Genomic DNA, 21,658 nt, shown 5'->3' with positions numbered 1-21,658 from the left:
GCAGAAGCGCCGCCCTTTAGTGGCAGCAGCCACGTGTGCTCTGCAGGGAAGGAGTTTCCCGTAAGCTGCACCCTCCTCCCTGCTCCTTTCCAGACTGGCCCTGGCAGCAGCCCCTGCTGGCAGCACAGGGCCCGGGCCAGCTCCATCCGCAGCTCCCAGCTCAGACTGTCCCAGCAAGGTCTGGATCGGCCAGCACAGGATGGGAGGGACGAGCTCCGAGTCAGGAGCTGCTGGTGCTGCTCTCCAGCTTCTCCTGCCCTGGCTGTAGGACCAGAACGCACTTGTGGCACTTCAAGGGGCCAGAAAGACCAGAATATGGGCACAAGTTTCTAATGCAATTTCTGGCAAAAATGTAACAAAACCCAGAGTTTCCTTGGTCGCACAGGGTCTTCACTGCACCGAGGGAAGGGCAACAAACGCACACGACTGCAGCACATGGATAATCTTTATTGATAACATCAGTGGAGCACCAGTAACCATTACTGACTGTAGTGGTGACACACAGCTGAGGCACATGCTAAGGCACTTTTATTATATAAAAAAATTTAGTTAAATTCTTCTGTGACAGCAATCGGGACAGGAGGCTCCTGCATTAGGGCGCTTCAGGCATACAGTATGGTGCTTCATATTTAAATCTTACTTTGCTCATAAGTAGGTCTAAATGCAGCATATACAATATGGTTAAGAATACAGGTAAATCCAGCAACCAGTGTACGGTGTAGAAAAGTAAAGACTATCTATATATAACCATGGTCCCAAGAGAAAGGCAGTGATAAAGACCTTTATTTTTTTTTTCTTAATTACTTATTACAAGAAATACAAAGGCCTTACATATATCTGTGCAGATTAAAGGGTTTTTAATATACTCTTAGTCAATGGTGCACAATAACTAATCCCAACCCCTGGTTATAGAGCAGGTGCAAGAGGCTTGGACATGTCAATAAGAGGAATTTCACTCCCCTTATCCCCACCCTCTTCCCACTACCCTATTAAATTCCTTTAGATTCTGTCTATTACCATTAAATATATTTGGTCCCCCAGAGATTCTCGGACAAGCACAAGGACATTGCTCTGCTCCCCCAGCCTGTCATTAACTACTTAGATGAAACCGCTCAGAGGCAGAGACGCAAACAGGACATCATTGCACTTCAGAGATCTGTCCAGACAGGAAAAAAGAAGGAAAAAAAAAAGGGGGGGGGGAAAGGACACAAGGGAGAAAAAAAAAAGACACAAGGGGGAAAAAAAAAAAAAAGACACAAGGGAGAAAAAAAAAAAAAGACAACTTTGGCAAGTCCCCCAGGTAAGCTGTCCCAAGAGGAGTTTCCCTCTTCAGCCCTCCCTGGAAACACACGAAAGAAGAAAGGGCAAATTGTCATGGCCAAAGCACACCGTTTTTCCTGAAACTGCTCCCAAACCACATGGGTGGGCAGATTAAAAGAGGCAGAAGTCTGAGGTCACTGAACATGATTGCCGAAAGCAAACAAAGAGGGAGGGGGAAGAATACAGGAAGAAGCTTCCCTGCAGCTAGAATTGAAGACAGAAGGAGATTTACAGCAAAAATAATCTTTCCCTAACCCCACTCCCTCCAAACTGTGTAAGGATTTACCAGCAGACATGGCAGACAGTTCTACAGGCCTTTGCAGTGGCCAAACCGCTGGTCAAATTTCAGAGCCCTGACTCTTTGGCATTAAATACAAAGAGGATTAGGAAACTGGAAAGAGGAGAAAACTAGGAACACAGATGCCCAATGGCCCCAGATACACAGATCTGGGCTTGCTCTGCAGATCCCCAGCCAATTTAGGAGGAGAGGGTTTGCTGAAAGTCCAGTGGAAGAGGGGAGGGGTAGATGGGTCACTCCCTCACGTGTAACCTGGGTCAAATGGGAGGACTTATTCAGCAGCTTTGGCATCACCAGCATCTGGCTTGCCATCCACTTCCTCGTCGGACATTGACTCTCCTGTTCCCTTCCTGACCATCCGGCGTGTCATGACGAAGGGCAGGTCCCCACGCCTAGGGAAGGACACACAGCACGTCAGCAAAGTTCCACGGAACTCACAGGTAGGGCAGGCTCTGGGAGGAGCTGAGGAAGCACCTGGCCCTGCTGTACTGTGGGCAGCTGCACAAAACTCACGCTGCACTGGCTGCCAAGGCGTGGCACAAAATGCTCCTCCTTACCTGAGTTTGCTCTTCAGGGAGCTGACTTCTCTATTCATGGCATCTGCTGTTTCAGTGGCATCCTCCAGCTCCCGCTGGAGCTTCCTACGGGATGCATTGGCTCGCTGGGCCTCCTCCTCTGCTTCCTCCAGCTGGCGCTTCAGCTGCTTCAAGCGCATGTTTGCCTTGTCCGCCTGAACGTATATGGGGCAAAAAAAATAAGAACTCAGTGATTCCCCCGAGTTGCAGCACAATAGTTAGAGCAGCAAAAAGCAGAGTTTCCAAAGCCCCCTCTTCCCTTTCTGAAGGCAATTGCATAGGACTTGAGAGGTCCTAGTTTTAATTTAAAAGAATCACATTTTCACCTGTCTCATCTTGTAATTGTTACAGTGACAAAGTAGAGAAATCCATAGGATGGTGAATGCCTTGGTCATAGAAGGGAAAGCCTGCCCCCCAGAAGATGCACAGACACTGAAGGTCACTGTACCCACCTGATCTTTGAATTGCTCAGCATTACGCCTCTCATCATCCACCTGCAGCAGGATGTCTTTGAGCTTCTTCTCGGCACGGCGCACCTGTTTGCTGGCAGCCTGGCGCTCCCTGAACACAAACATGGGGGGCTCAGACAACAGCTCATCTCCCACTGTCCCCAGCCACATCACCTGACCTGGGCAAGTCAGAAGTGAGGAAGACAGCAAAAGTCCCCCTTAACTTAGGAAGAAAAGGGGAGGGGAAGAAATGTTCCCCAGAAACGTCCAAAAGGCTGATGTCACATGGACAAGAGCTACAGGGGGGAAACAAGTGTACCACAGCTACAGGGGTACACTTATACAGTTATAGAAGTGGTTAAATTCACAAGAAGGTGTATGTGTCTACTGTGATAAACAAAGAAGGTGTGCCTAGATCTTCCTTCTGTACTATGCTGTATATTGGATGAAGCTCTCACTCACACAAATCAGTATTAAGAAGGGCTTAAAATCCCAGAAGGGGTGGAAACCTGTAAAGCAGAGTTTCTCCTACTACATACTTGGTCTCCATGTCCAACTGTTCTTCCAGCTGTGCTATCTTTGCTTCCAAGGCCGTGATGGTAGCCTTGTACTTGGACTTGACGGCACTCTCCATCTCCTGCAGTTTGAGCTTGAGCTCCTTGTTCTGGCGCTCCATCTGCTGGCGAGCGTTCTCGTTCTTCTGTGCATTGCTGCGCTCGGCATTCAGGTCGGCGTTCATCTGATCGATCTGCATGGAGAGAGAGATAAGGACTCCTCAGCACAGCCAGTGCTCCTGCCTGAAAGACTCATTTATTTCTCAGACTCAAAAAAGAACAAGGACCCTGAGGGTAAGCTGAATACTTGGAATAACTCCACTGCAGAGGGAGCTATCTGTAGGCAGGATACTTCTCAAAGTATCTTAGTTTACCCAGATTTTCAAAGTAATTCCTTGAATAACAGGTTTATCAACCTCCTCTTAGGGCTAACTAAACTTGCCAATCACATTCACTGCCCTCTGGGGCTAAGGCTATGGTCTGGCACTTAACACAGTAATTATCAGTCTCTGAATTACAAAAATCCTGAGGCAAGTGGATCCAATATATGTGCTTTACTAATTTATTATTTGCGGTCTGTCTACTTCCACTACGAAGCAGCAGCTTAAAAATACTGACTTTCAGAGGTAAAAAGGTGAGAACTTGTGTATTTCCAAGCCAGGGCTCTGACTGACAGTCAACCAAGTAGTACACTCTCATCCATCAGAATGAATGAACCATTTGGAAAACCATCAGCCCAGCTCCTTGGCTTTGGAGCGGTAAGAAAACAACATGCTTGACTCTCAAAGTTGGGCAGAGAAAATATGGCACACAACAGGCAGATCATAGTTTCTATAGCAGCCTAACAAATGTCATATGTTCAGTCCATTTGAAACAGCAAAGAAATGGCAGAAACGTAATTTTCCAAGCACATTGTGGCACTCTTCAGCATGTCAAGTTGGAGCAGCACGCCACAGACCATCTTTCTCAATATCCCTTAACACAGAAAAAAGGGACTGGGAGGGAGGTGGTTTGGTTTAAAATAAACTCGGGAGATTGTTCCAGCTACCTAATGATCTTAAATGGCCAAAGCCAGTGAGTTAACATCAATTTTGGCTGCTATTTTCTGTACTGTGGTATTCAGCTGTTTCATCTTGCTCACACCTATGGCCTTCTGAGGGCCTGCACTGTGCACAAGGCAGCTGCTGGCATTACTCAGAGCACAGACTGACAATTTACAGACACCAGAGAACCCCTGCAGCCTGAACAGGTACCTGAAGATTTGCCTTCTTGAGCCGGTCATTGATTATCTCTGTGTTGCCCTGCTCTTCTTCTAACTCCTCCTCCAGCTGAGCTATCCGTGCCTCCAGGCGCCTCTTCTCCTCCATGGCCAGTGCTCTGTAGGACACAGAGTCATGAAAGCATTAAAGCAGCACTGATGGCATCAATGCCTTGGGGAAAACTCACCACTTGTACACAAAATTAGCTCAGTCTTTAGAAACCAGAGGGGATACAGTGTGTGCTGCAGTCTATATAAAAATAACAGGCTGAGCAGTGTTTTCTCACAGCAGCTCCTCCTTCCTCAAAGGAGGAACATTACTCACCCTTTACCACTGTTGTTGGCAATCTCATCAGCCAGCTCATCCCTCTCTTGCTGGGCCTGGCGTTTGGCACGTTCAGCAGCTGCAAGTTCCTGGAATGAAAACGAGATAGACAGTGATCCAATAGGAAGCTACCAATTAATGCAGCATAGGAAAAAGGAGTTACTGGTAATGGCTGGTATGGTCTCCAGCATAATCCAAAGCTAATTATATGACATGGCCTATTCCCTGTCCACCCCACAGCCTCCTTTGCTTTGCACACTCCTACCACAGCTGTCAGGAAAGGGCCAAATTCTGCATTTTGAATTGGACCTCATATTTGAGAAGAGAAAAAAGTACAAAAGAAAGAAAATAAACACTCCAGCTTAGACTGCTGCATATAGTTCTTGGCCAAAGAAAACAAACCAACCCTTGACTTTCATGCATATTCCATTACCTCCTGCAATTGGATCATCTCTGCCTCCATGCTTTTCAGTTTCTTCTCATTTTCTTTAGCCTGTGCCAAGATCTCTTCTCTGGAAGTACGAGTGTCCTCCAGTTCCCGCATGTAATCCTTCATTTGTGCCTGAAAACGGAGAAGAGAAAGGGATGAGTTCAGAGTGTTCATATTACAAGATGTTGTTTGTTTGTCTTATGGGAAACATGGATGGAAAACAGAAATAGGGATTCATTACTCTTTAGCAATCACAAAGGTTGCTGTAAAAACAAAAGGAATCATCCTTTTTGCATTTCACAAGTAACATGTAAAAATATCAATGGAAGCAAACAGGATTGCTCATTTGTAGAAAAAAGTTTCATCAGACAAATGGACAGGGGAAGGGAAGGTACAAAAAGCTTTCTAGTGAAGCATTGGAATGAACAGTCTAGAGAGGATTTAGTTTTTCCTAAGAACAGGTCAGACAACTTCTTGCAGGAATTTAAGAGGCACAACAGAGCCATCTTGGGGTAAGAGTAGGCCTAAACGTTATTTAAGGTTCTCTAGCTTTGCAGCTCTGTAACCCCTTCCAAAAACACGGACCTTGAAGCAAGCACTAGAGTGGACTTTGCCTACAGCTTGTCTCCCAGGGAATTAAACAGGCAGATTGGGATTAGAAGGATGCTTGAAATGCCAAAAAATCTTTCACAGTGAACTGCTGCAAGATTCTGCTGCTCTTGTGACACTGATGCATTGTTCTGGCGAGGAGAAACCTTACATCCCGTTTCCCCGGGTAAAATCTCTGCCCTGACAGCTGAAATAGCTGCAATGTTTCACCTGCAGTTTGCGCAGCTGCTTGATGGCTTCTTCACGATTCTTGTTAGCAGTGTCTATATGGCTTTCCAAATCCTTCAGGTCCATCTCGAGCTTCTTCCTGGCAGCCACAGCCATGGAGCGCTGTTTGCGTTCATCCTCCAGCTCCGCCTCCATCTCCCGAACCTGTGTGGAGCAGCAGAGGCATCAGCATTTCAGCTCCTTTGTTTCCCAGCACCCACTTTTCACATTCCCCTTTCAAAGGCCACAAGTGCAAGCATGTGACTTGTCTTCATTCTCCCTGGCAGGGGGATGGGGCTGACATTCCTCACTAATAAAGCCCCACGGGTTCCTGTGATAGACAAAGACCATTGGAACAATCACACACACAAGGGAGGAAGTCTCTCACAGCTTTGCAATATTGCCTGGAGTATTAGCATTAACAACAATCTTTGGATTAGCACTGTCTGTCTGACCATCTTCAGACACAAGTGCCTTTGTGTACAGAATGCATTGAGGATTTACAGAGCAGTTCTTACTTGTCTGATCAGCTGTTTCTTCTTCTCTTCATTCTGTTCATCACGCCCCTGGAGGTCCCGGTCAAACTGTGCCTTCATAGCCTGTTGGTTCACTTCTAGCCGCAGTTTGGCATCCTCTGTGGCCTGCAGCTCATCCTCCAGCTCTTCCAGCTGTGTCTTCATCTCCTCCACCTGCTGCTCCAAGGCTCGCTTAGCCTTCTCCAACTCATGGACCTACAACACAGTACCACACGTGAGGTTTCCGAAGAGAGTGCACACAATTTAGTCTACCCTAACAGAAAAAAAGGCTAACAACAGCCACTCACATCAGACAGGATACAAGAACACTGCACCTGTCCCTGTATTAGGGCAGATGCACACTGCCAGTCTGAACCACAATTACTGCTCTAGTTGTGTGTGGGTGGTGGTGGGGAGGAAGAGAAAAGCAATTGTCAGCCCAGTCCTGACTTAGTGAAGACTTGTCAGAGCTGGACACCTCTGGTTCTGACAGAATTCAAGAAAATACTTCTTAGCCTCTGAATTTATTCTTTTCCTTCATTAACATTTCTTTTTTGTTTTTGTTTTTTTTTAATATTACAGATAATGTCTTCTACTGCCTCATTAACTGCTGTATTTTACGTATCAGGTTCACACCACATCTTCATTTCTGCCACAAGGATACCAGGTAATTTTCAGCTTTGCCACTGCTTCATTTGGGTCATTTCCAACCCACCTTTACCACTTAGTGATGCAATACAAACAAAACATTCGCAAACTCACAACGTATCCACTACTCTCTACAACATTAGCACTGGCATCAGCTTTTTGCAGGACAAAACTAACAGTATCGACTGTGTGACATCTCCTGCCAGGACACTTCAACTGAATACTTACACTTTTCCCAACATCATCCTTGGAGCTCATGAGATCTTCCATCTCTGCTCGGAACTGCTTATTGACCCGTTCCAGCTCAGCCTTCTGCTCTATGGCTTCTTCCAGGGCTCTGGCCAGGGACAGGGCCTTGGTCTCCTTCTCCCGTGCCTCTGCCTCAGCACGGTCCCGTTCCTCCGCATACTTGGCAGAGATGGTCTTCTCTTCTGCCAACAGCTACAAGAGCACAGCATCAGTATTCTGACAAATTACTGAGCATTTGCTAACAAGGTAAACATGCATCTTGTCATCAGGGCCTTTTTAATAGTGTTCTTCCATGGAATATGCGGCTTCAGAGAATGAGGCACGCCATCCCATCTCTCACAACCGTGCTGACCCCAAGTAAACAAACACCTGACCTCCTAGGCCTCCAACCTATTATTTTCAACCTTCTCTGAGATGATTTGCAAACAACACTTCAAAAAAATCTTGGTTTTGATATAAATGTTATCCCTTTGGGAAAAGGAATATTACTTAACTTCCTATTCATAGAACAAAATTAATTTACTTCTATTAAAGCTTTTTTCTCCACTCTACGTGCTCTGCCTTAGTTCAGAAATAAATATGCATTCTCCAAGCAGTATTGCTTATTGCTTTATTTCTTAAAGCAGACCTATCAATAAGATGTACCTACTGAATGCTTATGACTGAGCTCATACCTGATCAAACTTCTTCTGCTTCTTCTCCAGGTTGGAGACAATCTGCCGCTGATGGTCCAAGTCCACAGCAAGGTCATCCAGCTCTTGCTGCAGGCGGGTCTTTGTTTTCTCCAGCTTGTCATATGCAGCTATCTTCTCTTCATATCGCTGGCTCAAGCCCTCCAAGTCCTTCTGCAGCTTCTTCCTGGCTTCCTCTGATGACTCAAGGCAGCCCAGACCATCATCCATCTTCTTCTTGGCATCTATTGCCTAAAGGACATGCACATGAAGCCACAGAAAACGTTCTGTGCAGTTTACCAGCACCAGAAGTTTAGGACATTCAAGTAAGACAGTTTGGTCATTTCTGAAGGTACTACTCCATGCTCAGATAATACCATGCAACTGAATTCCCAAAGGAATTCCTGGACAGAAATCTACAAGCAGTTCACGTGATTATCATCAGAGACCTACTAATTTCTTCTCTCACCCAAATAAGCAAAATCACCCTTGCCCAGGAGAGGTTGTGTTACTAGAAGTCAATTCTGCATTTAAATCTTACTTCTCTCAAGACAGACCTGTATTTATGCTTCCTCTCAAAAGGCACTGGTTTACGGGATGCAGACTCTGTACCTGTTGCTGAAGAACAGAGATCTGTTTCTCCATGTTCCTCTTTGCCTCCTCCTCTTCTTCCAGTTGCTCCTTGAGAGAATTCTTCTCATCTTCCATTTGCTTCAGCTTAGTGCTGAGGCTCAGTTTGAGGCGAGTCTCCTCCTGCAGGAGCTCCTATAAAGCAAACACCCCAGTGGAATTTAGCAACACTCACTGGATTTGAAGGCTCACAATCCTCACCCACTCTCTCCAGGAGTGCTTCTGAAGTTGAGTTTAAGCATGTAACTAATTTCTCAGATAAGACAACTGAAGACAGGATTTAAATAACTGCCTTTCAGTAACCCAGTATAGAAACAAAATATTCAGAAGGGTCCTATTTGCTCCTACACTCTAATCATTAAAGTACACTCCTTGCCAGACAAGCCTTTCTCAAGGCCTTACCACATAAGTTTTTCCACAGTCCTTCTTCAAGTCCTCCAAAGTACCACAGAAAGTATTCAGACCTTTCCCAACAATAATATGACTGTACTCTGCTAAGTGTCTCTCTCATACTCTGGTACCAAAGGAACACACAACAGGCCCAATGCTCTTGCATGGTTAAAAACAGTGTTGGTCTCAGAAGAACTGTACAGCACTGGTCCTTTACCAGTTTAGGGCACAACAGCATTGGCTCACTTATGCTGCCAGTGCTTGAGCTGAAGGATCTGTAAAGATTAACCAATCTTCAAACTAGTGCAGAATTTTTGTATTGTGCCCTGTCTTTGAGTCTGTTTTTTAAAGAGTACTGAGTAGACAGAACATCAATAACTGTTCAAGGCTACTTATTATTGATGTGCCCTTCCTTTCCCTTCCAACCCTCTTAGCAGTCCATGCTTCACCTTGAGTCATATTCTGCTAACTGTAAATGCTTGTTTTTCCCACAGTGTAAGACTAAGGATGATTTATTTCCTGAAAAAATACAGAGTTATTTGAATCTATCACTTCTCCAATATCCACTGGGAAATAAAACTTTCTGCTTAATTTGACAAATTTACTGGAAATCACACACATGTGCACACACACAGAAACCCTGTCAAACACTTGACTACGAAGATCTCAAACAAGAACTTCAAACAAGCATTCCAGTCAGCTGAAGCACTAAAGTGCTCTCAAGTGGAAAGGTAATAGAGCAGGACTTCTGAGCCCAAGACAGGGAAAGTCGCATATGTTCCACAGGCTGAGAAAGCAGAAGGAAGATAACCAGCCTGTTTCTGTAGAAATGCCCTCAATACCATGCTGTATAAACCCCTCAACAAAAAAAAAAAAAGTCCAGACCCAATCCTTTGAATTGTTGTATAATCAGTATTTAATGGCATCCAGTGTGATTTCTCCCTTTACCAATTTGTAACAGACACAGTTGCCTTGGTTTCCAAAGTTCTCACCTGTGTATCCTGAAGCTGTGATTCCAGAGCAGAGAAATCCTTTGCTAATTTGATTGATTTACTGTCAGACTGGTTCAGAAGACCTGTGACATTGTCCAACTCGACCTGAAGGAGAGATCAGAGTATCAGTTACTGAATGCACCAGCAAAAACAGACAGGAAGAGGTGCAGCTACGAGACCCAAAACTGAAAACAGAGGCACCTCTCAACAAGAGGGCATGTGTATAATCTTTCAAGGAATGAACACATTTCCACAGTCCCAGGAATTAAATATGAGAAGCTGAAGAGATCTTTATTTCAGATCACTTGTATGGCAACAGCCTTCTGATTTTGGTTGGTTTGGGTTTTTTAAGGCCTATATGAGATTTCAGACAGCCTGGTAAGTAATCATAAAATCTTTTATTAAATTAACTTTCTTCTATTTTATACTATCTGCTTCAGGATTATATCTAGAGTCTCAAAATTACATTTTCACACTTCAAAAGATTGTGCATATGCTGACAATCTTCGACTTTTAAAGATGACCCTCCATAAAGGAGAAGGCCAAAGACAATGTTTCATGTCACTCTAAGGGATTTGCTGCTCCTTTGAAGAAAGGAGGAGAAACCCATGAATTCCCACATGATCCTTCTTGAGCCATCAGCCATGTGACAAAACTTTCACACACCGTCTTCCACATGAGTTACACAACCACCAGTCTGTGTGTGCCACTCAGGTGCTCCAGCAGCTGAGTGCTCAGAGCTGTGCAAACCACTGCCTGCTTTCAGGGGGCACAGACACTGACTCCTTGAGCCTCACAAAACTCAAACAGCAACTGGTTATTTCATCTCCTCAGGGCTGCTGGAAATAAATGACATCAATCCAAATATCCTGATCTGGCAATGAGTTGAGGAGTTCGCGTAGTCCTTGGGAAGCAAATGATGGATTTGCTGTTTGTAGGAATATTATCTTCAGGACAAACAATTTTTGAACTAGCCATGGGGAGACACCACCCTACAACCTTTTCTCTTGAGCCTGGGCTGAAGCTAATCAAAACCCACACCACTCACCTGCAGTTTGTTAACCCTCTCAGCCAGTTCAGTCTTCGCTCTTTCGCCTTCTGTAAATTTCACCTGCAGTTCCTGGAGCTGAGCATCCACTTTTTTCCGCTTGTGCTCAGCATCACCTTTGCCCTGCAGAAGAGCCTTCACCTCATTGGACAGTTCAACCTTCTCACTTTCCAGAGCTTGTTTTGCTTTTTCAAGATTTGCTTTCACCTGAAGAGGGAAAGAAAAGGCAGCAAAATCCCTCAGACTTTAGATATGGCAGGATCCAGTGAGTACATGTTTTTCCAACAAGCAAGGTAATGCTGTATGTTAAGCAGTTAAGTTGCAGACTGCTTACTCAGAACAAAACAAGATGAACAGCCTGTCACCGATTATCAGGTGACAATCTAACAATCATAGAAGACAATAATACAGAAAAAAGTCTTGCACCATCAGATTTCCAAATTAAAGGTTGTACAAGTAACAAGTGCTAGCAGTGAGAAGAATGTCTTGGCTGTGCAGTATAACATGCCTAACAGGAGGAAAAAAGAATGACTGTCACTATTTAAAACAGCTTTATAAATGCTTCATGGAAAAAAACAATCTACCAAGGGAAGAAGACCACATATATGAGAATCACGAACACTTTGTGCTCTTCTGCACTGTCATTTCAAGGAGGTTGAGTGCTTTGGCCTTGTGTTTTCTGTTCCACATACCCGTTTGGTTTGTTCTAACTGCTCTGCCAGCTCTTCAATAGCTTGTGAATGTTTCTGCCTCATCTCTTGGATTTGAGCCTCATGAGTCCTTGCCTCATCTTCAAGGGTCTTCTTCAAAACAGTTACTTCTTGTTCTCTCTTGGACCTGCAAAATTCACAAATTCCATTTAGATGCCAAGGACGGAATCAAACAGAGATGTATATCCACCAACAGCATCTCTAATGCAGAAAAATCCCAAGGTCTGTTTAGGCTATAAAGATACTTTTCAAAAGTAGCACTTAGCACTGCATCCTTCTTAAGTGCAAGCTGGCAGCAATATTTCTGCCTAAGAAGTAACAGCCTGAAAGTACCAATATTTCAGGAGTACCACTAATACTTTGGTTAGGGAGCAAATCAACTTTCTGACATCAGGTGAGGTAATGGAGTCTTGACAAGAGCTTGCACATCACCTCCTTCTGTAGTCACTGAGGCTCCTAACCAGTGATAAAGGCAGACTTGCTATGATAAGAGACTGAATACAGCAGAATTACTAAAAACAGCCAAAACAAACCCCCAAAAAAGGTAACAGAGCCCCATGTTGGAGTTACCTCAGCTCCTGCTGAGCAGCTGTAGAATCTAGTGTGTCTTCTAGCTCTGTTTTCAATGCTTCCAGCTCTTCTCCCAGATCCCGCTTCTGTTTTTCAGCTTTATTCCTGAATGCTCTCTCTGACTCCAAGTCTTCCTGCAGCTCAGTGATCTGGGATTCGAGTTCCCTAATCTTCTTCAGGGCCATGTTCTTCTGAGCTGCCTCTTCTTCCACTCTGTGTTCAACATAAGGCTCTGGTCAGAGTCAGACTTAAACCATATACAAATTAAGACAACTTGTCCTACCAAAAATTATCAAGAAAAGCTGGTATTGGGCAGCTCTACAATGTTATATTCAGACTTTGATCCTTATATGATCTATAAATTCTAAGCTCTATCTCCCAATACCTGAGACAGCACAATTACTCACCTTAAAGAAGGGGACAGAGAGAGACTTACAACAGAAGAAAGCAGAAGGGAAAGCAGCATTTTACATTGGAAATTGGACACTACTGAGTAGATGACTAAACCAACTACCAGAGGGACAGTGTGCTGCCACTACTTTTTAATCCCAGTTTAAGGATTACTACTCCAGTCAAACGCATGCAGTGCCTATGGCATCCATAGTCTAGTTCTGTACAGAGAATGTGGCCGTGAGCAGCAGGTAAAGAACTCAAATGCCAATGACATGGATCTCAAATAGTCCACAGGCTAAAATACAACATCCACAGATTGCATTTATCCCTATTCACTCTATTCCAAGTGACCACAAGACCAGAAATACTTCCCAACCAGGTGATCACTGAACCCCGCAGGTCAGGTTCTCACCTAGCTAAGGCTGCCTGCAGCTCCTCTTCCTTCTTGGCCAGCTGCATTTTGAGTTCAGCAATCTGAGCCTGCAGCTCAGCAATCTGGTCATGCAGATCAGTGGAGTCCCCTTCAAGCTTCCGACGAGTCTTTTCCAACTCCTGCCTCTGCTTCTCTTCACGTCGCAGGCGCTCTAACGGAGATGGGGACACGTTAAGTTACACAGAAAACAAACTCAGAACATTGCACGAGCACAGAAAAAGATCTATTGAAGCAAGACTTTCTTTCCTGATAACTGTCCAAACTGTAGCTGGACTGCATTATTTTGTCAGTACCTATACAGGCATCTACTCTGTATTTTGCCCTCATAATATAGCTGGGCAATTGCCCTTCCCCTCACCTTACAGCTAAACCTCCTTTTCCCACTTTCACTGTAACAATGCAAACACAATGCCAGTCTCATGCCTCACAGGCATAAGCACCCATTTAGTGATGCTGAACACAAGGTCTGCTCTCCCTTTACTGAAACTAAACTAGCAATCTCCAGAAGAAGATCCTTCTAGAATTCTGAAGAACCTGTGCAAACAGGCTACCAGAAACAGCACTAACCCTGACAGACTGATGCTGCTGGAAGTAGAAAAGTGGAGACACTTCCACAGCAGGAGAGGAAAGAGAACCAGCCTCTCTTCTCCATTGGCCTGGCTGTTTTGGAGAGGATTTTTATTTAGATCAAGGGCTCAGCTGACAAGGCACATAACCTTCACCCAGACAGAGTACAGCTCTATTAAACTGATCAATAGCTTACACACTATAGACGAATTTTTAACCCTTCAGAAACTCAGGAGGACTAAAACTCTTTCAGAAATGAAACTGAAGTTCAACAAGTTTTAATAAGAAACCATCTAAAACTAATTAGGCAAGGTCTTTATGGGATATCTCTCTCAAAAAAAAAAAAAAAACACCAAAACCAAACACAACAACAAAAAAACAAAACCCAAAATCACCTTCAAGGTCTGTGATCATGGCCTCATGCTTATTCTTCAGTTTGGCTAAACTCTTAGATTTTTCCTCTTCCTCTGTCAGGTTTGTTGTAAATTCAGACATTCTGTCTTCCAAGAGTTTCTTTTCCTGCAGAATTGAGAAGGCAGAGTCAAAAGAGTTGCTGGAATTACAAGGTATTTTTTAAGATCTGACTACTTAGAAATACCAACGTCATGAGTACCTACTCCTGCTACAAGGAAACTCAGAAAGAAAGGAATCCTTTCAGGACCACAAACAGAATTAAAATAAATTTAAAGCTGAATTTAAATTAAAGATTTGTATATGATAGCCCTTTCAAAACTGAGAAGGAAGTCTGTTTATAAAATAACGTGATACTGTTTGGCATAACAACAATGCATCAGAAAATATTTGCTCCTTGATCATCATTTAGTGAAGGTTATTTAAATATCATACAATACTGACTGTTGAGAATACAGGGAGGCAGTTACTTTCAAAAATTCAGGTTCGAATTCTCAAAGACAAGACTGAATTAATTACTAAGTTTCCCTGTAATAGGGAAATAGCCAGCCTGTAGTGGCTTTTTCCAGTAGAAACACCAGTGCATCTTTAGCTTGTGGAGGAAGATGCAGGAGTCTTACCTTAGCCAATTTCAGATTCTGATCTTCCAAAACTAGCACATCTTCTTCCAATTTCTTCAATTTGGCCTCTGTGGTCACTTTTTCTAGCTGCAGCTTCTGCCTTGCGCTTTCCTCTTCCTCAAGCTGCTCCTCTAGTTCCTTCACAACACCAAAGAAAAGCAAGGTCAGTGCTGCTCACCAATCCATGGAACAGCATGGTAGCAATACTAGAATGGAAGGTTTCTTCACCCTTCCTTCAAGGTATTAACACTGATCCTAGACTGACATCTCTGCCATGTCTTAATGCAACATATTTCATGCCAATCAACACATTTTCTAGCATAATAAACAATGTTATTTTTCAAAGAACACTACCATTCCTAAAACAAAGACTTGTTTAATTATTTGAAAAGTGTCCCTCACCTTCAAGAATGGAACAGCTCATTCCAGACAACTGATTGAATGCCTCAGGCTTAGCACCAGAACTGCTGGTTCTATTATTGTTTCCACAAATGGATTTTCCTATGTCTCTTTCCCCCAAGCTGAGGCTCCAACCCTTACTATCCTCTTTACTAACGAGAGAAAACGTTCCTAAGGTATTACCTGGATGTTCTGCTGCATTTTCTTCTTTTCAGCCTGAAGATGTTGACACCGTTCTTCCTCTTCCTCCACCCTTGCTTCCAGGTCATGACATATCTCCTCCAGCTCTTGTTTCTTGGCTGTCAGGCGAGCTCTTATCTCCTCAGCTTCGGCACACAGTTCGGTTTCTGCTTGCAACTGTTCCTGCAGCTGCATCTTCTCTGCCATTAGCTACATTGGATGCAAAGCCAGAAATAAGACAAGCTCCAATTTACCAAAGCACTTAGCAATGTGTGTTAAGTTTTGTGCTCCTCTGGTCCACAGTTACAGTTTTAAACATCACAGCAGTCCCCCGCTGCTAACTGAATGCTAAATATAAAAAAAGTGCATGTTCTCCTTCACAAATCAGGTGCTGCAACCACAAATTATTCACAAATTTTGAAATATGGATATTGTCTATTTCCCTTACAAAAGTAACAATAATTATCAGTCCTGCAGAAAAAAACAATCCTGCTCCCACCTTCTGTGTTCCAAACAAAAAGGATTCCATTAACGACAAGTCTGAATTCCACCAGCTTGCTGTAACACTTAGCCAAAGGTGACTTTTTTCCTATAATGGCTACAGCAGGGCAATAGGTAGTCACTGTAGAGAAAGACCTGCTGCAGGAAATGAGCTGAAAGAAGGGCAAAGGAAAGTGAACAAGAGGCAGCCAAGTCACGTTCCAGCAAGTTGGAATCCTGCAGTTTGTCCACCAGACCAAGAAAGCAAAGGAGTTGGACAGGTGGAGAGAGAACAATTTCTACATATTAGATTTGGAAAACTCACCTGAGCCTGGAACGTCTCCATCTCACTCAGTCTATTTTCTGCAGCCAGCTGCTTCTCCCTGACCTTTATTAGTTCTTCTTCCTTGGCCATCATCTCCTCCTCCTGTCTGCTCACCTGCAGAAGGGGTTTCACCTGAAAGGCAAACCAAGGGAAAGAGATGTGTATAAGGAATAACAAAAACATGAAAAAATGCTCCTGTATTTGAGGTAAGCATTGAATAAAATAACATTTCAGGTAAGTGTCTTATTTGAAGGACTGACGAACTGTTTTGTTGTGAACACTGGGGGAATCATACAGGACTAGGTATCACCTACTCTGCCAATAGCACACTTTCTGCCAGACCATTTATTCTCCTCCAGGATGGGATGCATCAGGAAAGGGTTTAGTAAATTCCAGACCCTCAAGGGTCAAGTAGTAATAGTGAGAGAATTAAAAAGTTGCCATATAATGGGGAAATTCACAGATAAGTCAATGTCATATAGGTGGACTTCTGTGAGGCCTTTGGCATGGTACTCTAGAAGATCTTTCTCTCTTAACTGAAGAGAGATGGATTTGATGGGTGGTGTGTTTGGTGATTGAGGAACTGGCTGGGTTGAATCCAGAGGGGAATTCTGCCCCTCTGCTCTGGTGAGACCCCACCTGGAGTGTTGCATCCAGGTCTGGGGTCCTCAGCCCAGGAAAGATATGGACTTGCTGGAGTGGGTCCAGAAGGTCACAAAAATGATCAGAGGGCTGGAGCACCTCTGTTATGAGGACAGGCTGAGAGAGATGGGGCTGTTCAGCCTGGAGAAGAGAAGGCTCCAGGGAGACCTCAGAGCACCTGTCAGTACCTAGAAGAGGGTTCATAAAATAGAGGGGGCTAAACTTGTTAGGAAGGCTTGTTGTGACAAAACAGTAATGGTTTTAAGCTAACAAAGAGTAGATTCAGACTAGATATAAGGAAGAAGTTTTTTACAATGAGGGTGGTGAAACACTAGAACAGGCTTTCTAGAGAGGTGGTGGATGGATGCCCAATCCCTGAAAGCTTTCAAGGTCAGGTTGGATGGGGCTCTGAGCACACTGATCTAGTTGATGTCTTTGCTCATTGCAGATTGCAAAGGGAGAACTATTACCTTGGTGAACAACCTCCACCATTGCCAGTTGCGCAGTTTCAAATAGGCAGCACAGTTTCTCTGAAGCACTTTCATAGCTGTCAGCTGCTGCTGGCGCTTGGCAAAGGCTCTGCAAAGCAAGTGGACGTAAGACAAAGGAACCCAGAGCAGCACACAATTCACACCATCAAGCCCTTTCTTAGATACTTCTGTGTTTTTTTCTTTAGAAGGTTCCCTCCCCAAAACCCAGCAGTTTCCAGTGAACTTTCTCGATTTTCTTTTTTTTTTTCTGCTCAGGTAAGAGTGGCTATTTTTGACTTAATCCCATTTCCTATTTTAACAAAATTTCCCTCACGTCTTCTACTCTGAAAAGCTTTACTATCTTCACTTCCAAAAAGGGAGATCTGAAGCAGAGGTGTGTTTTCCCACCAAACTGACAGGTACTACTTTTGATCTCAGAACTGTACCAATTGCAGCTCTATGTGATAACTTAAAAGAAACCTTACAGCTCCTGCATCAGTACTGTACTAAGACTTTTCCATTTGCACCTTCACAGCACTTCTGTCAAAAACTTGATCTGCTGTATAGCATTCTTACAAAGAGGAACAAACTTTACTGCTCAGGTAGGTTCTGGGTTACAGCACACAGATTCTTGCAGGTGCCAGGAGTCTGGCATTACAGGAATGAGAAAACCCTAAAAGACCATCAGCTGTTACACACAATAAATAAATCATGACCTTTCTGACAAGAAATAATTTCTAGACATAATGATTTCTCTTTTTTTGAAAATAAAGCTGAATGGGAGAAATACATGTTTATGAGGTATTTTAAAAGTCAAGATACTTACTTTCTGGCCAGGTAGCCTCTGCAACATGCTTGGAATCCAATAATGACATCTGTGATCTTCAGGTCTCTCTCTTCTTCAAGATGAGCAAGGACTCCAGCTCTGAAAAACACTTTACTCTGTCCAATTCTGTAAAGGTTGGAATCCAGCTCCAATGCTTTGATCTAAAAAGAGAGAGAAGAATTAATGTCCTGCAAAGACTGTCTCATGTGAAACATTACAAAACATACTTGTGGCTCGTGGTTCTAAGACAGCCCTTCTCTACAATGAACCACTCAGACAAACTAAAGTTGCCAACTCCCAATAAATTCCTGGCCTATCCCAATCAGAGGAGTCAGAGCTCAGCCAAGCACAGCATCAAATGGAGGTAATCAGAGACAAAATATGACAGCAAATATCATTTAATACAGTATCATATCAAGTACTTAGAATACAAGGATGCTGTGAGGAATGCATGTCTAGTCCTGAGTGCCCTCTTCCTTTTCTAACACATCTGTTGAGCCTTCCCATTTACTTTTTCTCAGTCCTATCTCTGTCAAAAAAAAGACACCCCAGCTCAACCTTCCTTCCAAGGATTTGCTGCCAACGGTTGTATTAGCTAAGCTAAGAAAAATCAGCTATACTCCTGTAAGACAGAAAAAAGGGACTCCCTTATAGCCAAGTTCAATTCAAGTCTAGTCATCAAGCTAGAGCCAAAGCTTTCCCTTTGAAGGAGGCAATGCTACAGAAATTAATTGGAGCCTTTGCTGAAAGCATTTGTCATCAGCAGGCCATTACAAAAAGTTTACTGAAGCTCATACTTTAGGCATGTGTTAAAGATAGCATTAAAGCTTCTAAGAATTTTGATTCTACGAATACTGCTGCCATTTCAAAGTATGCATCTGTAGAAAAAGAAAGGTCTTCTTTGCTTAGGATTATTGAAACTCATGCTAGACAAAAGCTTCCATCCATGAAGCCAAGAGGAAGCTTCCTGTACCCTTCTGTCAGACAAAACATTTGACTTTGGAATTTTGGTCTGTGAGTACAAGTTATATTTAGCATACACAACTCCAACTTTTAAACCACACCCAAAAAGTTTATTCTATTCAAATAGAGTTTCTGGGATGTTTTACCATTAGCACGCAAGCCTGCTTTCCATCCATAAATCCTTTGGGAATTGCATTTGGAGTTAAGATTTCATATCTGAAAACGATAAAACATCAGACGCGTCACATAAATGTATTTGAAAACAACAAAACAAAAGAAATCAGTATGCGTTCCTATGCCATTATGAGTTCAACAATTTTTCAAAAAGCACTGCACCTCTAGACAGCAGAGTATGAAGCAGCAGTCTTGAAAAGAGTCCTCTATGCCTCACCTTAACTACATCCTTACTGGAGAAATCAAAAATGCTTTTCACAGGTTTTGTGCTAAGAAATACAAAGGTACAGATGTGTTGTCTTTGAAAAGTTGGCAATCTAATTGCAATAAAAGAATTCGATTTCTGTACTTATGTCTTAACTTTTCCAGGCTAAAGACTGCTTCAGGTTCTTTTCTAGGGCTTACCTTTGTCTGAATTCCTGGAATACAACTCTGTTGGGGAAACCTTGACGGCAAATACGGATTCCCTCCAGCACTCCATTACAGCGAAGCTGGTCAAGGACCAAGTGGGGGTCCAGTTTTCCAGCCTAGTGAGGAAAATGCATATTTTATGAATACCACAAAGCTTTTACAAAAAGGGCTTATCCCCTTGCCTCTCCCCCTCTCTTTTTGTAAAGTAGCCAGTTTTCTCTTTTACAGTTAGAAGAAATGGAAAGCTTTTATGCCACCTTAAGAACTGCAAAGATCAATTTCCAAAATTTTAGTAAACATACAGTTATTTAGCTACTTTAAAAAGTACCCTGAGAAAATAGGGCCTCTTCCAGATCTCTTGTAAAACCTGACAAAAGCCATCAACCCAGCCACACGTCCCAGGAAACCCATGTATGAATGCATGGGCTGGGCTGTTATAGCTGTCTTTACCTTTTTCTCATGGTTGGGGATAATGCAACGGACAAAGTTGGGGTTGGTGTTCCTCAAGGTAGCCATCAGTTTAGCCAGCTGTTCTTTGTAGAGCTGTCCCACTGTCCGGAACATTCCCTTCCTGGTTTTAAAGGCCCCTGGCAATGCTGTATCTGACATACCAGCTACCTGATCCAGCCCAACAATACGGTCCACTAGAGAGAGCATAGGAAAGAGCATTAGAATTCTCCCACAAACAAAGGAAGCATTGGGACATACAAAGAACATCTGGGTAGAACAGGATAAATGAGAGGAGCTGCAGGATCCTTTTTGCTTCATCCTCTACACAGATGTCGACTCCTGTACAAAATTTGTGCAGGGATAGGAGCAGGAAGGAAAAGAAAGCATCAGCTCACTACAGGAAGTTTGAGTGATGGAGTCAAACTTAATCCCAAACATATCCTACTGATGCCCTGGATGGCAGCACTGGAAGAGCAATCTAGAAGTGAGTTTCAGACGCTTCTACTTGCTTAGCTTAGAATGAAAAACAAGAGTTCTAGCTGCTAGCCCAGCAGAGTCAACTGTTAGTTAACTCTGATCCAGAAGGGGCCACAGATGGAGAAAAAGGCCAGCTTCACTCTTGCATTACAGGCAGAACTGTCATAACCAACGACTAGAAAAGTCATATCTACTTGTAAACGGACCAAGCACAGTAAAAGGCATTACAAAACCCAAACCTCAGGATACCACTGCTTGAGTTGTTTTTGGAGTACAAGTATTCTGTGACATAGACATGAAAAACAGCAGTAGGAGAAAGTCAGAACTCCCTGCCCCAAGTTTCTCCACTATGCCACAGTGAGATCCAAGCACTGATGAAACTATCACCTTGATGGGTGGATGGACACCACAGATTTTTTTTTTTCTCAACAGAAGTCAGCTAGATCGAATAGCAGCAGGGGCAAGAAGAAACTAAAGTTTTACTTTTTCCCACTGCTTTTTTACGTGGAGATAAAAATTCATCCATCCAGCAAAAACCAATTGTACCACTATGAATTTCCACACCTCCAATACACTTTTATTAAAGGCTTCAAGCTACTCTTCATCATCTTTAGTGGTTGGCTGACACCTACACTCAGGCTCCCAATCTTCACTTCAGAAAATACACCAGCATGTGTTCAACTGTCTTCTGATTTAAAAAAAAACCCAAAAAAACAGCTGCTAAGAAACACCCCTACAAAAGAATAAACTAGAATTTACAGCTAACATTAGCTGAAAACTGTTAGCTTCTAGAGCAGTTGTTGGAATAGGGTCAAGGTTGTCTTATCAGAAAGAAAAGAAGGTTATGTTACTAGATGACATCACAGGGAAATCCACAGAAGTGCATCCCAGACTGTGGCTGTGCCAATCCTCTTAATCTTGAGCCCTGCAATCTACTTCAAGATAGTGAAAAGGACAGTCACTTGCAACAGAAGATCCAGCTAAGAACA

General features: G+C 43.3%; 1 protein-coding gene across 1 annotated transcript in view; it reads right to left on the bottom strand.

Annotated features, from left to right (window-relative positions):
- Positions 1–427: 427 nt before the first annotated feature.
- MYH9 (myosin heavy chain 9) overlaps positions 428–21,658 on the bottom strand; it is a 70,417-nt gene continuing 49,186 nt past the window's right edge. Inside the window, exons 16-41 of the mRNA XM_014885240.2 lie at positions 20,193–20,386; positions 19,737–19,858; positions 19,304–19,373; positions 18,195–18,355; positions 17,369–17,477; positions 16,257–16,388; positions 15,455–15,661; positions 14,873–15,010; positions 14,237–14,360; positions 13,254–13,425; positions 12,449–12,661; positions 11,861–12,005; positions 11,169–11,375; positions 10,121–10,225; positions 8,721–8,873; positions 8,112–8,360; positions 7,417–7,629; positions 6,544–6,756; positions 6,029–6,190; positions 5,213–5,341; positions 4,780–4,868; positions 4,450–4,573; positions 3,182–3,390; positions 2,646–2,754; positions 2,176–2,348; positions 428–2,010 (exon numbers count right to left, since the gene is read on the bottom strand). Coding sequence (XP_014740726.2) covers positions 1,890–2,010; positions 2,176–2,348; positions 2,646–2,754; positions 3,182–3,390; positions 4,450–4,573; positions 4,780–4,868; positions 5,213–5,341; positions 6,029–6,190; positions 6,544–6,756; positions 7,417–7,629; positions 8,112–8,360; positions 8,721–8,873; positions 10,121–10,225; positions 11,169–11,375; positions 11,861–12,005; positions 12,449–12,661; positions 13,254–13,425; positions 14,237–14,360; positions 14,873–15,010; positions 15,455–15,661; positions 16,257–16,388; positions 17,369–17,477; positions 18,195–18,355; positions 19,304–19,373; positions 19,737–19,858; positions 20,193–20,386 — 4,043 coding nt within the window. The 3' untranslated portion in view covers positions 428–1,889. The remainder of the gene's footprint in view (positions 2,011–2,175; positions 2,349–2,645; positions 2,755–3,181; positions 3,391–4,449; positions 4,574–4,779; positions 4,869–5,212; positions 5,342–6,028; positions 6,191–6,543; positions 6,757–7,416; positions 7,630–8,111; positions 8,361–8,720; positions 8,874–10,120; positions 10,226–11,168; positions 11,376–11,860; positions 12,006–12,448; positions 12,662–13,253; positions 13,426–14,236; positions 14,361–14,872; positions 15,011–15,454; positions 15,662–16,256; positions 16,389–17,368; positions 17,478–18,194; positions 18,356–19,303; positions 19,374–19,736; positions 19,859–20,192; positions 20,387–21,658) is intronic.

The sequence above is a fragment of the Sturnus vulgaris genome, chromosome 5, assembly GCF_052056855.1.
Source record: "Sturnus vulgaris isolate bStuVul1 chromosome 5, bStuVul1.hap1, whole genome shotgun sequence".
NCBI classification, from domain to species: Eukaryota; Metazoa; Chordata; class Aves; order Passeriformes; family Sturnidae; genus Sturnus; species Sturnus vulgaris.
This window is presented reverse-complemented; position numbering and strand designations above follow the sequence as displayed.